Source organism: Aplysia californica, unplaced genomic scaffold, assembly GCF_000002075.1.
Source record: "Aplysia californica isolate F4 #8 unplaced genomic scaffold, AplCal3.0 scaffold00160, whole genome shotgun sequence".
In the NCBI taxonomy this organism is placed as follows: domain Eukaryota; kingdom Metazoa; phylum Mollusca; class Gastropoda; order Aplysiida; family Aplysiidae; genus Aplysia; species Aplysia californica.
The window spans coordinates 645,821-663,633 of NW_004797430.1; the positions used below are offsets into that span (position 1 = coordinate 645,821).

Consider the following 17,813-nt stretch of genomic DNA (forward strand, 5'->3'; position numbering starts at 1 on the left):
ACTATCTTCAATTTCTATGAACCTTTTAAGACAACAAGAAAGACTGTAACACTAAGAGTACAAAAAATACATAATCATGTGACAGAGACAAAGTAAAGACTTCAAAGGAAGAGAGAAAAGAGGCTTCCTCACAGACTTTTCTCTCTTGTCCACTCATGGAGGCTTATATCCATATTTTTTTAAGATGGTAGAAACAACAGATTGAAAAATAAATGTACACAAAGGCATTGGGCGATACGCTTCTTACTAATCCTGAAAAGAATAGAAATCTGCAACTACTTAATGAAAGGTACTGGTTTTGAAAATGAACCGTTATCACCAAATCGGATCTTCTGGGCACCTTACATGAGATCGAAAAAGATCATGTTTAATTAACTGAATAAACTATAAACCCATAACTACAATCAACCTGCCTGTTCTTTTAGTGTGACTTTTCTTTGACATACATGGTTTGCGACTGTGAAATGTTCACCAACCCCATCAACATAAGTTGGCCCTTTGTGAGTCCAGCACTAGCTGAGAGTAGTAAAGCAGCCCAGCAGACAGAGATACTCAATGAAATACTTCCCTGCTCGGGAACAGAAGTCAAGTCCACAGCGTACAACTGTAAAAAGTGGAAACATTACACCACAGACGCCCATGATTCCAGACAACTAATCTTCAACTCATTAAGAAGGGAACATCTAGCAGAAGAAGTACAATGCAGAAACAGAAAAATATACCTGAAGAAAAAAAAACAAAAAAAACTCTTGAGCACTGGTCCCCTGAGCCCCCACAAGACCCGAGAACCTGACTTCACAGTCATAGGCTGACAAATGTCCGTTATAGCAGGATTCTCGTTATAACGAATCCAGTAATAAATTCAAGGGAAATAGTAAAGTAGGCCTAATCTATGAGTTTGGTGTTCTGTTTATTCCTTTTTGTTTTTCCCCTGATGACGATTTTGTACAACATGATCTCTAGGTCTTACTTGATCAAAAATCGAATCAGGTTTCTTGCTCTAGCACAAGCAATGCTGACAGCCCGGCGTTGGCGATCCGAAAGAAGGGGCTCTGGCTCTAGGCTAACTCACCAGCTGTGTTGTCCCCCACCCCACCATACCCTGTAGTACGTTGCGTCTGCTTGCTGCATGTCACACATTCACTCCATCCATCACAGCACTGTGACCTCTCCATCTTGCACCAGAGAAGTGAGAGGCACAGTATGCCTAGATAATCTAGACAAGGCTGGCCCACCATGCGATGCCTGCTGCTTGTCTGCGCAAGCCACACCCTCCCCACTCATTCGCTCCGGCCTTCATTGTTGGTTCACGTGGGCTCTCCCATTCTTTGTTTCGCTGGATCACCAACAACTTTCTCAACTGGCGGTGCACCGACCCGCGTGACTGTCTGATTGCGCAATAGCAGTATTTCATTTACAAAGATAAAGAAGGGAAAAATCAGGGTTTTAGAATAGTGTCTTTATAACAGACCTCGTTATTTCAGGACTCGTTATAAGTGGACTCCACTGTACTTAGATTTGCATTAACGTACGCTGAGGTAAAGTCTATGTTCAGTGAATGGAAGTGTAAGGGTAGACAACACTCAAGCATGGACTCTGATGGTCCGTACAGTTAAAACAGAGAACAAAATTCTAGCTTCAGCAATAGGAGTACTTAGGAAAATAATTACAATTACAAATTTCAGCAACAAGACAGGACCAGAAAGTCGGAAGGGGGCGGGCTGGCTGGGAGAAATACCTATTCACCACCACCCCTCGACATGAGCAGTACATCATTCTCCCCCACTCTCATTCGTGAGAAAAAAGATGAACAGAGAATCCCACATTAATGGCTTTACCAATGAGTCATGGTAACAACGAGAAACCTTAAATAGAGTCAGTAGATCTATAGACAAAAATTAAACACATCAATCAATAACAAAGGGATCATTTTCTGTACCATTATGGCCATTGAGGTCTTGGCTGACAACAGAGTCTACACTGCTAGAAACAGCGTTGCTGGAAGAGTCTCCAGAATGCTCAACCCCAAGAACAGACTTCTGTAAAGACTTGAGCAACTCCTCTTTCTGTAGCAGCAAAGTTCTAAGTTTGTCCATTCTCTCTCCTTTAAGGCCATTAGCTTCCTGAGCCTTGACTAGTAACCTCAGACTGGCAAGTGCGGCCTGGGAGGACTGTAAAATGCCCATGCTGGCAGCTGGACTCCCAGAGCGTAGACTGACCGATGGTGACCCAGCCTCGACTGAGTTCTCTGGCAAAGAAGTCAAACAATTTGATGTTGTGGACCCAGTGGCACGCGACGGTGCTTCTGCTGCTGTCCCTGTAACACAGGAAACAGACACATCAGTGTCAGGTCTGCTACTCGTGGAAGCTAAGCCTGATGAGGGAGTTGTTACATGGTCACTTGGCCCATCACTATGAGCCGGGTCCTCAGAGGTAGCATCGTTTACACACGAGCTGGATGAGGTTGAGGTAATAGTGCTGTCTGATCGACCGTTCTCTGAGCTCACGGCAGCTTCAGGTACCAGCACCGGTGGCAGTGGACTACTATTTGAGCCTCGATTTCTTCTCAAAATGGGGGGTGAAGTGGAAACAGCACCCATAGCTGAAGACACAACAGTTGTGCAAGTAGTGGCTGTGGTGCTGCTCGCCGTCGTAATCGCTGTGTTGCTGACAAGAGTGGATATCGAGGGGCTGGATGTTGCAATAATGGATGAGGCTGTAATAGCTGCTTGACTTGCTGCAGTTGATGAAGTGGAAGTGGAGGAAAAGGTGGAGGAAGATAGTACAGATGAGGACAAACCCAGCATCACAGACCCAGTGGTGGAGGTCGTGCCAGAAGAACCCACAGTGATGGGCACTAGCACAGTCTGTCTCCCCCCAACGTTGGCCGCCCGGTACATGATGTTGGAGCCCGGTCTGACTGGTCTATTGGTCAGGGCAGATGCAAAAGCTGGGGTGATGATCCTTATACTTTGTATATTGCCACCAGCACCGCTGCGCGCAGTGGAGAAAACAATGTTCTGGCGCAGGACATTCTGGCGCAGTAATGACCTCATATTTGTATTACTGCTGTTTTTAAGTGAGGTTGGGGTGGAAGGTGTATCAGGATTTTCTGTCTTAATCACAACACCAGGTGGAAGTGGATATTTTTTTTCTAGCTTCCTCCGTTTTGCTGCTTTTTGTTCTGCAGTCAATTCCTTCTCAGCAGAGCGCTTGCGCTGTGGTAAGAGATCACTGCTAGCACTCAGTCGAGTCAGGGGACTCCCACTCCCAACACTTGCCAGAGTAGTGAAGTGGCCTGGAGTGCCAGTGGCAGAGCATCCTGGCACAAACACCCTCAGAGAGCGCATGCTGGTAGGTACTGCCTGGCTGGATGTAACGGGAGCTCTTGTTGTTGAAGGGGCCGGGGTTCGAGCACTGTGCACAACAGTGGTGGAGCTCGGGGCAGCCATAGATGTAACAGCCGATGAGGGCCTCACACTGGACAATGCAGAGGTCACAGATGTAACATCTCGCAATGAAGCAGCTGTCACCACCGCTGAAGAACTGGATGAAATGACAGGAATTGGGGCAGTGGAAAAGGATGTAGTTGCCATCAGCGAGCCGGAAGCAAGAGAGAACGCCTGACCGACGGAGATTCCTGTGATCCTCCCCAGTTGAGGGGAGGACAGAATGGGGATTGAGCTTCTCACTCCAGACGAGTCCGCGAGGGCTGCTGCTGCATTCATTGGAGCTGATGTGGCCACAAATCGTGTACCTGAAGAGCTGGCAACACTAACGACATGAGGCTGGCCAATCGGGGTGACACCAACAGGAGCGGGCGCCCTCCGGAGAATCGTCTGTCCTATAACACGAGGCTGGCCCGCAGCTGCAACCATGCTCGGAGGGGGTGTAGTGAGCAGGAACCTCTTCCCACCTGGAAGGACCATCGATTGCATCCCCGAATAGGCTGGACCAATCATACCCGAAGGAAGCAGCTGCACGAGAACGTCTTTGCCATCCATCTTCATCATGCAGTACTGAGGTTTGCCGGCTGCCGCTGTTGAGATTGGCATGGGAAAAGTTGAGCTAGCAACCACTGGGGTAGAAGCCACTGACGACGGGAACATAGAAGGGGCAATTGGTCGGCTAGCCAGAGGCATCAAGCCTCCAGAGAGGCCCAGAGGCATTGGAGATAAGACCGAGCTCTGTATTGGCTGTAAACTCTGAGAGGTGCTGTTCACAAGGACAGACACATTTGAAGAACGTGGCACTGGGGCCAGACTTCTATGGCTAGACGCAAGTGTCTTGCTTTTCTCTGTTCCAGCATCCGACTTTCTACCTTTCGATTTCTCCTTGCTCTGCTTCTCCAGCAATTTTGAGCTAGGGTACACATATACCTGAGTTTTGCCATCTGCACCCTTCCTCTCTACATGTTGAGCCTTACCCGCAACAAGCTTTTTCTGTTCTTTGTTATTCTGTTCTTTCTTTTCGTCCTCTCCGTTCATGTTTGACGGATCAAGTTTTCTCTTCTTTTGGCTGCTTTCTGACTTGTTTTGACTGCTGTCTCCCTTCTTTTGACTGCTGTCTGACTCGCTTTGGCTGTCATTCTCTCGGTCAGTCGAACGGTCTTTAATTTTCGATTTCCGACGAGAAGACCCACTCTCCATTAAGTCATCTGCAAATTCAGAAGGCTCTGCGTAACTTATATTTTGATTCCTCTTCCTTAGACTTCTCCCTCCCCGAGCCGTTTCAAACTCTTCCTCTGACTGACCAGTGTAATTGTTCACATCATGGAAGTTGCCGTAAGCAGCTCCTTTCAACTGTTTCTTTCTGTGCTTGCATTTTATACCTCCCCTTGCACATAGAGTCCTTAGAGATTTTAACCTCACTGACAGCGGGGTAGGGGAGTCCATGAGAGACCACTGTTCGACTGAACACGTTTGGGAAATATTGCCCAAGTGTGTGAGAACAACACAACATGGTGGGAATGTGTTTCTGATTCTCTTCTTGTCACTTTTCACGTCATAGAATGGTTTTCGAACTTTTGGGAGTTTAATACCGGATCGAACCTGACTGTGCACATTCTCTTTCGAAGATGAAAATGATATGTTCGACACATCATCACTTGCAAGAGCAATGTCTTTAACACTTGTGGTAGCAGACACCGACCAATTGCTAGGAAAGCTATTCTGAGATGACTGCTGTGAGACACTTAAATCTTGCATCGAAGAACTGTTCTCTTCACTGCTTACCTGAACGACTGGACTTGCGTCAAGGCTTTGACTGAGCTTTCTGCTGCTGGTACTATTTCTTTTAGTGGCTTCTTTTACAGAAGTAATACTATCTTCTTCAAAAGCTCTAATAACAACTCTCTGACTAAGGTTTTTCTCACTTAGATTTATATCATTTCTTGTTTTCCTCTTGCCCTTGTGAAATTCTTCTTCAGAGTCTATTGTTATAACACTATTCAGTACATCTGACCGGTTCAGGTCCTCTTTCCTCCTCTTCTTTTTCTTATGCTTTTTATCTTTCTTCTTAGCCTTTGCGACACTGGCAAACGGTCTGCACATATCCTCGGAGTCAGAATCATTCGAGTAACAATCATTGGTGGAATTCTCTTTGGACTTTCCTTGGCTGTTTTCTGAGTAGCTCTTATTTGAAAGCTCATCAAAATCTGAATGAAGAGAACTGATAATTTCTAAATCAGCTTTCGTAATTCTCAATTTGCTTATAGGTCTCTTCTCAGAAGACTGAATACTTCCGTTGTCCGCAGTTTTCGGAGTTACTTGTGGTTCTGTTTGAGGAATGGCAGGTGAGGACTCTGAGGGCACACTACCTGGGTCTGCTCGAATGCCGTCGCCTTTTTTTGTCAAGCCACCAAATGCGCTTGGCTCCAGACCACAGAACAGGGAACTTTCTGCCGACCCCATCCCTACGTCAGAACTAGAGATAGGGCCATCCCCACCATCTTGAGAAGGCCTCTGCTGGAGTAGCTGTGATGCAGACTTGGGAAAAATGCGATCCATGGCTTCCTTAACTCCAGGCGAGATAATAGCAAGGTCGGGACTGTCGGAAAGCAATGAGAGCCCCGAGCTTCCCCCTGGTGGGGAGGAAGCAGACATAGAGCTGGCAACATCCGCCATGTTGTACTGTGATCATAAATCACCTGACACAAGCCAACTAACAGTCATTCTCTGTGAGGAATCTTGACACTTTTCTTGCAAAAACGAATAAGCGTAGTTCACTGGTTCAGCAAACCTGGACGATGTTCCCTCTGAGGAACAAAATAAAATATGGTGAGATCTAAATCATAGCCATCAGAACTCATTCAAAAAGTAAAGTGAATAATACTGAACATTTGTACTTGTACCATTCCATGCACTAGAGTACCCTTCACTGATATTTATAAAATGGTAAGTACAAAAAGACTAGATTCTATAGAATTGACTGGTATAGCACTTAGGTACTTCACTGTCACATGCAGAAGATGTTATAAAAACCATTCCCATGAGGGAAAAGTTTTTTTTGTAGTCTAGTATCTCAGTTTTTCTGACTGTTGTGTCTCTCTCAGCCTGGGTTGGCCCTGACAGGCAGAGTGTAGAGAGGAAGCCAGCCTCATAAATGATTTAATAGTGTCAACAGGGGCATAAAAACAACACAAAACAAAAAAAAACCTTCGCGATTGGTTTGCTTGTCAATTGTTGATGGTATTGCGATTAGTAGAGGTTTTACGGCGCTCGCAACTGCATATAAGGTCATGTAAGCGTTTGTATTGTGTGACGATCAGTACTTGAGCTATAACAACAAAGGGAATAAAGTATCTCCCCCACCCCCAGGATGACTGTTTGAAAGAAAATTGTAATTATAACATAAATGCCAGCTTTGTAAACCCAAAAACCATACACTTCCAAAATGGTGGGTCAAAATAGTGGAACAGCGAAGCAACCCCCCCCCCCCAACTGCTCCGCACACACACAATAATTTTTCTGCATTCATTCAATAAATTCAAGCTCAATAATTGCAGTGTTGAAGGATGTAACTACAAGCTTCTTTCATTATTAATCATGACAAATCCGGTTCTTGAACTTTCTTCAGCAGATCAGCTAGTCCATGAGGAGCAATACAGCAGAAAACGGAATACAACGCTGATTCCGACACAAAAATGAACATCCATACTCAGATTCTCAAAATTGTATAAAAATAATTTTTTTACACACATATGTATATATGTATATATATTTATAGGTTGGCAGCTGAATTTGTGTTCCGACGCGGTAGAATCAGGCGATGGTCAAGTTTTATATGGAGTTATTGACATCATTATAAATGATTTCATTTGTCTTGCTAGTGATTTTTTAAAAATACCCATCTATCTTGAATACAAGTCGAGATTTGCAATTGAAGGAGGTGGGGGTCGCCTGATTTTAGAGTAAAATTTGCGAGAAAATGGCTGACAAAGTCTGGTGTCTTACATGAGCTTGAGAGACCTTGAAAACAAATAAATAATTTACATTTTTTGTGCATTTTATCAACTTTTTCCATAGAAGTCTTCATAGAAATATGTGTTTTTCAATAGAGATATTTATCTGTTAACCAAAAAAATGGAACAAAAATTTGAAAAAAAAAAATTTTTTTAAAGGGAGGAAAATGCCGATTTATCTGATTTCATTTATTTTGACAAACGCCTGATTTCACCATGCTGCCTCATATTTTGGACATTTCAAATTCACTTTGTTCTTCCACTAAGCAATATTCAGGAAAAAATAAACTAACAACACAATGAAACAGGTCAAAGGATTTCCCCATGAACATGTATGTATAGTATAAGGTTTTACGGCGCTCGCAACTGCTAAGGTCATATGAGCGCGCGAAACACAAGTTGTTCACCTCTGCGAAAGTTCACTTCACAACTGGCTAACTAATTTACTTTAAAATGCTAAAAAGTTAAAATATTCAAATTCGGTGTAAATACATTTGTGATCTAAAACAACTTTTAAGTAACAATAAAAATGTTTAATAATATCAAATTCACTCTACAACTCGCCATAAAGGCCAATGGCCTTTATAAAATTTTTAATTCTGCTGGGAACAACGACGGAAAAAATATCCTGCAATTTCTTGCATTTATAATATTTCCTTCGGATCTCTTCAAAGTCTAGACATTCTGTTAAAATGTGTCTAATGGTAAAATCTGTGTCGCATCCAACACAGAACGGCTTCTCATCTCCCTGTAGGAGGTATTTGTGAGAGTCAGATAGGATAAGGAAAGATTTGTTAGGAGAATTTTCTACAGAGTCCAGTGCCATGTCAATGGTAGTGGCCTCCGCAGTGAAAATGGAGGCTTCAGGATGGAGTCTCCTCTGGTGTGTATTGTTGGGAGATAGGGCTGCGGCGCCCACTTCATTGTCTTTTTTGGAGCCATCCGTGAAGATGAGCTCCGCACCGGGGTATTTATCTATTAGTTTTTTGTATTCTGCTTGAAAAGTTTTGGTGTTTGTGCTTTCTTTGTTGTGTGTGGTCAGCTGTAAATCTACTTTTGCCTTGGTGAGGTGCCACGGAGGCAGGTCGGGGAAAAGAATTTGTTGAATGTCTTGTTTGGAAAAGTGTAAGTTTTTTAGGTCCTCAAGGATTCTGAGGCCGAAAGGTTTGATGAGTTTTTCGTTGTTTTGGAATTTGTTTCTGGTTTCTGGATTTGTTTGAAAAATGCTGTTGTGCGCTGGATTTTCCGGTGTTGAGCTCTGTTTAACTGCGTATTGTAGTGAAAGTTGTGTGCGTCTGAGTGAGAGTGGTGGTATGTTGGCCTCGGCCTGGAGGCTCTCCACCGGAGAAGTGCGGAAAGCCCCCAGAGCGAGGCGGAGTCCTTGGTTTTGTATTGGATCTAGTATTTTTAAGACGTGTGGTTTTGCCGATCCGTAGACTTGACAGCCGTAGTCAAGCCTGGACCGGACAAGGGAGATGTACAAGTGGAGAAGGTGTTTTGAGTCCCCGCCCCACTCCGGATTTGATAGAATTTTCAAAGCGTTTAACGCTTTCTGGCACCTCACACGAAGGTCTTTGATGTATGGTATGAATGTAAGTTTTTTGTCGAAAATGACGCCGAGGAAACGAGCTTGGTCCTGGACGGGAATCCTTTCCCCGTATAGTGTCAAATCCGGCTGCAGCACACGTCTGCCTGTTCGGCAGAAGTGTACTGCAACCGTCTTTGACGGGGAGAACTTGAAACCGTTGTTGTTTGCCCACGTTTCAAGTTTTTGCAGCTGCCTTTCCATAGATCTCAAATGAGGATTTTTCGATCGGCAGCATATCAAGAAGTCGTCAACGTATAACGAGCTGTCTATGCTGTTCTGGAGGGTTTTCACTATGGAGTTTATTTTAATTTCAAATAGGAGAGGAGAAAGGATGCTCCCCTGGGGGACTCCTTCCTCCTGTTGGTGGGGGTCTGAAAGGGAGGATCCGACACGAACCTGGAAGGAACGGTTCTTCAAGAAGTTGCCAATGAAGGCAGGGAGGTGACCGCGTATGCCGAGTGCGTGCAGGTCTCGAAGAATGCCATACTTCCAGGTTGTGTCGAAGGCTTTTTCTAGGTAAAAAAAGATGGCGATCATGTGGCCTCTTTCAGCGAACGTCTCGCGTATAAAGGTCTCCAGGCGGACCAGGTGATCCAGAGTGGATCGAGTTTTCCTGAATCCGCACTGGAGACCGCTCAGCGAGCCCGTCGTTTCCAGAAACCACATGAGTCGCCTATGAATCATTTTTTCAATCAGTTTGCAGAGACAGCTCGTTAGGGCTATAGGTCTGTAATTGGATGGGTGTGTGTGGTCTTTGTTAGGTTTGGGTATTGGAATGACAGTGGCGAGACGCCAAGACTCCGGAAAGGAGTGCGACCGCCACATGTCGTTGTATATGTGTAGTAGGAGTGTGAGTGTTTCTGAGGGTAAGTGTCTAATGATCTTGTTGTGGATGTCATCCGGTCCCGGGGCTGTATCGCCCAGGTCCGAGATGCACGATGTTAGTTCGTCTATTGTGAAGTCTGCGTTGTAGGTTTCAGTGTTGTTTGAGTGGAAGTTTAGGTGTTGTTTTTCTCTGTTAGTTTTGATGTTTTGAAAAGTGGTGTAGTAGTTTGCTTGGGATGAGTTTTTGGCTAGAGATGTAGCTATTGTGTTTGCAATGTCTTCTTGTGTTTCAGCTGTTGTTCCATCCGGCCTCTGGACGTGCCGAATGGTGTCTGTGCGTCTACCTAAGAATTTTTTAGCAATTTGGAAAACTTGGTTGAGTGGTGTCTGGCTGTTGATTTTGGAGATGTATTTTTGGAATGATTGTCTTTTGCTCTCCCTGAGGCATCTACGCGCCTCAGCTCGAGCCTTTAAATAAATTATCTTGTTTTCTATGGTGGTGTTGTTGACGGCTCTTCGATACGCTGCCTTCTTTTTCTTTACTGCGTCCTCACATTCCCAAGAGAATCAGATCTTGTTCCTCCGGGGTATTGTTTTTGTTTTTGGAATGTGATTGTGACATATTTCTAAGAGCTTTTCGTGGAATTTTTTTGTAGTTGTGGTCGAAATTTGGATTAAGAATCTTGGAACATTGATAGGCAAACCCGTCCCAGTCGGCTTTTTTGAAGTTGAAGCGTTCTGGGATCGGGTCGTTTTGGAGGCTATTGTTTTTGAGGAGAATTGGGAAATGGTCCGTACGGTCATCCAGCACAGACCACTCAAGATCTGGGACTAGGTCAGGGGTACAAAAGGTGAGGTCAAGGGATGAAGTGCCATAAGTGGCTCTGTTTCTGTAAGTTGGGGATTTATCATTTAAGAGACAGATGTTATTTTGAAATAAAAAGTTTTCTATTATTTTTCCTTTCTGGTCTATAGGTTTGTCTCCCCAAAGGGGGCTGTGGGCATTGAAATCACCTAGCAAAATAAAAGGTTTTGGGAGCTGAGATTTTAAGTCATTTAGTTGGGTTATTTTGAGGGGGTAAGTTGGTGGGATGTAAACTGAGCAGATCGTGATTGGTCTGTGCAGGGTGACCCGTACGGCAATAGCCTGGAGGGTAGTCTTAAGATGTACTTGTCTGTGGAGTGTGTGGTTGTCGGTGTAGATGGTGGTACCACCGGAAGCAATCTGGTTCTCCGTGTGAATGTGATGGTACGCAGTAAATCCTCTTAAGTCTATGGTTGAAGCCGGGGGCGAATTTTGTTTCTTGAATACAGGCCACCCGTGGGCACAGTGTGGCCTGTAAATGTTGCAATTCTGCAATGGAAGGTCGGATTCCGCCGGCATTCCATTGCAGGACCGCCATTATGATTTTTTAGGTTTTTGTTTGGAGCTCAAAGGCCCCGGCTTCGAAGAAGCACTCTGACTCCTCCTTGCGGGGGAGGCAGAGTGTTTTCTAGGTTGCCGTCCTGGATTGGACGGCGGTCTAGTGGGGGATTTGGAGGAGTGACAGACTCCGCCCCTCCCCGGGTCAGGCCGGGGAGGGGGGTCGGAGCTGTCTTCCTCCATAGGCAGGGGTTTGTCTGCTGGAGGGGTAGGGGGAAGTGGAGTAGACCGAGGGGGCTGGGAAGGGGGGGGAGGGGGCTGGGAAGGGGGGGGAGGGGGCTGGGGGGAGGGGAGAAGGCCCACCTCACACTCCATCAGAGGGATGGGCTGTGAGGTAGAAGAAGAAGAAGAAATGATATAAGAGGGGTGATGGGGAGAAGAGGGGGCGGAGGAAGAGTCCTCCCCGTCCTCCCCTAGAACCCCATAGCTGTTAGAGAGTGGCACCTAAAAGGGGGGTGCCACAGGGATAGTAGCGGGCTTTTTTATTTTTGGTGATCTTTGGCACAGAGACTTGCCTGTTGACCGCGGGCTTTGGGAGGTCGGCAGTAGAATTACTTGCCGACCTCGTGACCATCTGGGTTGCCTTTGAATATGACCGGCCAATGACTGGGGTTGTGATTGGCGGGCAGACAACCTTACGGGCCTCCTGGAAGGAGCAGCCATTTCGCGCCTTGTATTCTTGGATGGCGCGTTCTTGGAGCCAAGTCGGGCACTCCTTACTGAAAGCTGTGTGCTGGCCGTGGCAATTGGGGCAACAAGGACTTCTCAGGATGCCCGGTCTTGCCACAACGAGGACACACGGCTGCGTGACGGCACCGTGACTGGCTATGGCCGAACTTCTGACACTTGAAACAGCGCAGAGGGTTCGGCACATAGGGTCGTACGTCGAGTACCAAGTAAGATGCCCGAACGGTGACTGGAGGGCGACACGATTCGAATGTTAGGACAATCGTGTTCGTCTCGATAGTAGTCTCCCCCCGCCGAAGAGTAATCCGGCGGGCTTCGACCACTCCCTCACAGTGCTCCACATCTCTTCCATGGAGCAGCCTTTCAGCTCATGGCTGCGGACCACGCCCTTCAAGCGGTTAAATTTTTGGTAGTGCTCTGACTTACATTGAATACCGCCGATGGTCGTGGTATCCAGGAGTTTGGTCACTTCGATCTCGGTTGCGCACTTGACAAGGAGTGCACCAACAGGAAAGTTTCTGTACACATGTGGGAATGTATCCCAGAACTTTCCATAGTGCATCTCCTGTCTTAAAGAGGTTGAGATCGGTAATTCTTCTCTGTGCGTCTTTGGTACTGGAGATGGCCACGTACGGTTGCCTCAGAAGCTCCTTGGGAGGAGGGAGGAAAGAGGCATCGGTAAAGGTCCTTTTACCTTTTTTTGAGTTTTTGCTCGGCTCGGTGGCCGCACCCGCTTCCGCGAGCCGAGACTTTTTTACGTTGGGAGCTGGGGAAGGGTCTTCAGTGGGTCGGGGGGATATAAATAGACCTACTGCTTCGTCTGCAGAAGGTGCAACCCCTTCAAAGGCGGAGTGTCGCACAAGGACCCCAACCCTCTGGGATCCGTGTGCGACACTCACTTTGGTGTATCTTCCTCTTCTCCTTCCTTCTTTCTTTCTTCTTCTATCTTTCCTCCCACCGCTGACCTCAAGTGCAGAAAAAAGAGCGGTCACCCATCCCACAGAGTGGGCGCCTCGTTGACCGTGAGGTGCGACCCGTGCGGAGGGAAACCGGGTACCTGGCGGTTGAGGTGAGATCAGTCCACGGACTGTCCCTCGCCAACACACCTCTTTGGCCCAATTTTTCCTCTTAGACGGGAGGGTGGCACGGCCCATGCCACTCAATCGGTTGAGAGCTGAAACCCCATCAAGCCCTGGGTCAATCTTGACGGGAGGGTCTCGTACTTTCTCGTTGAGAGTATAGCTCCGGGGTAGCCCTGGCACAGCTCTGGTTATCCGAGCTATGTGTCCCCTTGTTGGGCTCCGTGGCGGGCGGGGAGCCCCGGAGTCGAATCAAATAGAAAACTCTTATGGATTCAAAAAAAAAACCCCATGAACAGCAAAATCTACCAGTCATACACACGAATGTAAAAAAGCATTTTTTTAAAGACCAAAATTTTCTAATTAAAATTGTTTTAAAAAACTATTTTAAAATTAATGTAAAAACAATTTCAGTAGTGTAGTCTACAATAAAATCAGGAATTCATTCTTTCCTATAAAAGGTCGAAAGAGAGCATTTGGTTGGCAAGCAGTGGCACTGACTTATATAAATATTCTAATCATCCTCTCACTCTCATAAAAAAACTCTCATCATGATCTGGAAGCATTATTATATGAAACCAACGGCTTACCATGGACCTAAACAAAAAAAATGTGGAGAGGAGAAAAGACAACCCAATCAATATGGTTTTCTTGTCTAGGGAGGAGTTCCACAGAGGGCCGGTACTTACCATGACAAGGTCCACCGAGCAAACTATACAAGAGTTAGGGTTAGGATTACGGCTAGGGTTAGGTTTGGTGTTTAGGTGTAGAGTACGGGTTAAGGTTAGATCAAGATCTAGGGTTAGGAGGGGCTCTTGTGGCCTAGAGGTAAAAGTGTTCGCCTCTCATTCAAAGGTCCTGGGTTCGAATCCAGGTGGCAACAGAAACATTTTCTTCTCTAAAATTGTCTCCTTTCACCTCCTTTCCTGCTCTCTTGCAAAGTTCTGTTGTCTGCTTTTGCCTCTACTTTCTACCCTCGCCCCCTCACATCCTTTGCGCCCTCCTCTGGGCTCTTAACTCTTTCTGCAGCCTTTCTACTGCTACTCCTAGGCTCCTTATAGCTGTCTTTGAGCGACACCCCTGATCTTCTGGTACGAAAGATCTACACCTAGCCTTCTCGGACAAGGGCGAAAAATCTCGGAGGGCCCGAGTGCACATTGCGCACGTGAAAGATCTCTTGGTGGTCTAAAATCGATAAATAAGAATAGGCTTCCGCCACCACACCGGCAAAATTCAAAATTTCCTTTCCTACAAACTGAAAAAGTTTGTGTCCCACGCGCTCATATGATCTTATATGCAGTTGTGAGCGCCGTAAAACACTTACCAAAACAAAACAAAAAAACTACCTAGGGTTAGGGTTATATACTCTGCTCAAAATATCCCCTCTAAATTGTGTGTTGCTGGTCGGCCGGCCCTCTGCTGAACTCCTTTCCTCGTCTATTTCTGTCAAATAAAACACATTTTTTTAATGATACAAAAATATATAGGATAAAACATGAGAATAAATAATGGCCCTTTCAGTACCTTACTAATTTTTTCTAGAAAAAAGTGGAACCAGAAACCAATTTTTCGCCCAATTCTGGAGTAATTTATAATAACATTAGAGTCAGTCAGTATATATAGGAGTACATCATCAGTAATTTTCTGGATTCCTACTTGCTTTTTATTTTCATCCAGACAAGACAACCCTAGCTCGAGACACAACAACCCTAGCTATAAAAAATAGGGCGCTGCAAGGTGATCAGCAATGGCATGGTTGTGAAATTGTACTGTGTATCAGTGGTGTAATTGTATCATTTTGTAAGCATTTTTATGTCAATGTATGTACTATCATGTGGAGTAATTTCCTATTTTAAAAGCCACCGCTAGGAAACAAAGTAGAAATATAGATTGGGGTTAGGGTTAAGGTCAGGGGTTGGGCCAGGGTTAGGTCTCACTTTATTGGGGTCACACTAAAATGCGAAAAGACACACAAAGACATCTTTAATTTGTGTTCCTTCAGACTTCACTCATTTTCAGGGTTTTTAAAATCAAAATTGAAGTAATCCTTTCCAACTACAGTCCCTACAAGTTTGCTTATATTCCGCCATGATGAAAACCTGAGACTTCCGAATGAATGCCTTTTTTATATTACATCGCACAAAACCTATAGCCGTGGCTTCTTCCCAACACCCTTCCCCCAGCAAGTCAAGAGTGTGAGATCGCTACGCGCAATCTCATTTGTCGACATAATTAACTTTAGCCCCGGCGAGGTCAGCTCTACTTAGTCGTTCTGTTCATGCTAATAAAGCAGGGAGGGCCAGTTTAGATTGATCTAAACTGAGCTCACATCTCGGATGATCTCGACTGTTATCACTATAAATCGAAAAAATGTTCATAAATGCTGGATATATTACGAACAAGGGTCGGAAGTCGGAACTGGCGTCATGCTGGACTCAATGCAGAGTCCATATAACTTTTTGTCTATTCGGATAGTCACTTTTACTTCGATCACAAAAATTAGAACCGCTCTTTTCTAATGTTACTGGCTGCATTACATTGACTAAACACAGCCGTGTTTATCTCTAGGCTAATTGATCGTGTTGACACTTGTGCCACTTTTTAGAAGACACGCTCTGTCTAGATCTAGATCTCCAATATGAAGGAAGCATTCAGTACATGATGGAGCCAGATTTTCATGATTTTGAATCATAACGTAATATTTTTAATATTGCAGGTTTCAGTCAAGTAGGCCTATTCCATACTCAAGAATCAGGCCACTGCTTTTCCTTTCCACTTAAGACGGCCTTAATAAGAAAAAATTGGAGTGTTCACTATTTCAGTAGGCTATGTGTCTTATGCGCAAAGTTATGAAAATTAAATAATAAATTTGCCAACATTTTTATTGGTCCCAAAAGGGCAGTTTGGTTTACAAAGGCAAACATACACATGATAAAAAGATAACTTGATAATTAGAAATTAGGGAGGACTTTGGTTATGAGCGACCGCACCAACAAACCCAACAATAAAGCGGTCATCTAAACAAGTAAAGACGTGAAAAGACGAAATCTACACAGACACCTAGCCTTCTCGGACAAGGGCGAAAAAAATCTCGGAAGTCCTGTGTGCAAGTTGCACACACGTTAAAGATCCCTTGGTAGTTCAAAATCGAAAAGAGTAGGTTTCGCCCGCCAGCCGGGCAAAATTCAAAATTTCGTACCAACTGAAAATGTTTAACTCTATCCGTACGTTGTGTTTCACTGTCATATATCCATACAACATGGGGAACTCTATGCCACCACTTTCCAAAGAGGAAATTTACTTGTTAATCTGATCCGTATGCTTTGCATAGCAGTCTATCAAAATTTTCCTACTCATTTTTGTCCAAAACATTCCCTTTGTGTAAATTTGTTCATCTCTCTCTTTCTCTCACGACCCCCCCCCCCCCCCATCTCTCTAACACACACACACACACACATACTCACACTTTGTCTCCCTCTCTCTCTCTCCCGCTCCTTACTTTCTTTCTTTCTTTCTCATTTCCTTTCTGTCTGTTTTTCACACTCACACACTCTCTCTCTCTCTCTCCCTCCTTTGCTTTGATTTCTTTTATTGACACATAACAACAACGTGGGTGCAGATGTGAGCAAATTTCAAATTTTGGTTCACCCACGGCCACTGGACACTTCACAATCGTATTCAGATATTTTAAATATTCTCCTTGTAATAACTCCTTACGTCAGGAGCTTCGTTAAACTGGCCGTTTTCCTCCAGTATTTTTGCAAAGTCCAGATGCATGCGTATAAAATAAATATCTGCGCAAGGTCCCGTAACACCACTCATTAGCGCAGGTAGGACGTACGGTCCCCTAGCACCGAACACTATGGGGGCGTACGGTCCCCTAACACCACTCATTAGCGCAGGTAGGACATACAGTCCCCTAGCGCCAAACACTATGGTTCCCTAACATCAGCCTATAAAAAAAAGAAAAAGAATTACAGAAAAACTATAACACACAACAAAATCAAATTAAACAGGTGGAAAGACAAATGGCGGTGGAAGTAATGATGATGCTGTAGTGGTGGTGGAAAGACCCTGGTTGTCGGTTACTGTGTACTTAGACACTGCCTACCTCTTTACACTCACTTAGAAGCTGAGTCCAAATAAATAAAACATTTTTTTCGGACCCAAGTCCGAAAAGATAAAAACCCATTATAAGTATTCGGACTCGAGTCCGTATAGATTCTATAAAAATTATATTCGGACTCGAGTCCGAATAGATTCTATAAAAATTATATTTGGACTCGAGTCCGAATAGAGCTGGCCTTTCGTGATCGTGTGTAGGAAGACTATCCATGGGCGGCTTCCAGCGAACTGGTCACACGGTGAAGTCATCAAATACCTCCACCAGTGATCTCGTCACATACTCCAACTTGTGAAAAATGTGCAGCGAGTTCACCGTGGATTGGCAGGCAAACCCACACATGACAACTTATAACTTTTAAGAAACAATTTTAAAAATACAAAACCAGAGTTTATTCAGTCAAAATCTACGCACATTTTTACCTTTCTGTTTCAACATTTTAAAGAGAAAACTGGACACATTTTTTGGGGTGCAATATAAAACCTGTTTAAAATTTGCATTGATAGATCATGTCCTTACTGTATGCAATAATAATAATAATAATAATGGATTGCATTTATATAGCGCATATCCACTTATGCAATGCTCTATGCGCTTAACATGATACAAATATATATAATGGATTT

General features: G+C 44.7%; 1 protein-coding gene across 3 annotated transcripts in view; it reads right to left on the reverse strand.

Moving 5' to 3' along the window:
* Nucleotides 1–1,440: 1,440 nt before the first annotated feature.
* The window catches only part of LOC101856803 (serine-rich adhesin for platelets), a 25,439-nt gene continuing 9,066 nt past the window's right edge, over nt 1,441–17,813 (reverse strand). For 2 of the 3 annotated variants that reach the window (XM_005097658.3, XM_005097657.3), the window contains exon 2: nt 1,441–6,256. In XM_005097658.3, coding sequence (XP_005097715.1) covers nt 1,908–6,125 — 4,218 coding nt within the window. In that variant the 5' untranslated portion in view covers nt 6,126–6,256 and the 3' untranslated portion in view covers nt 1,441–1,907. Of the gene's footprint in view, nt 6,257–14,410; nt 14,508–17,813 lie in introns of all 3 variants that reach the window. The other variant, XM_013082127.2, reaches the window with a different exon arrangement.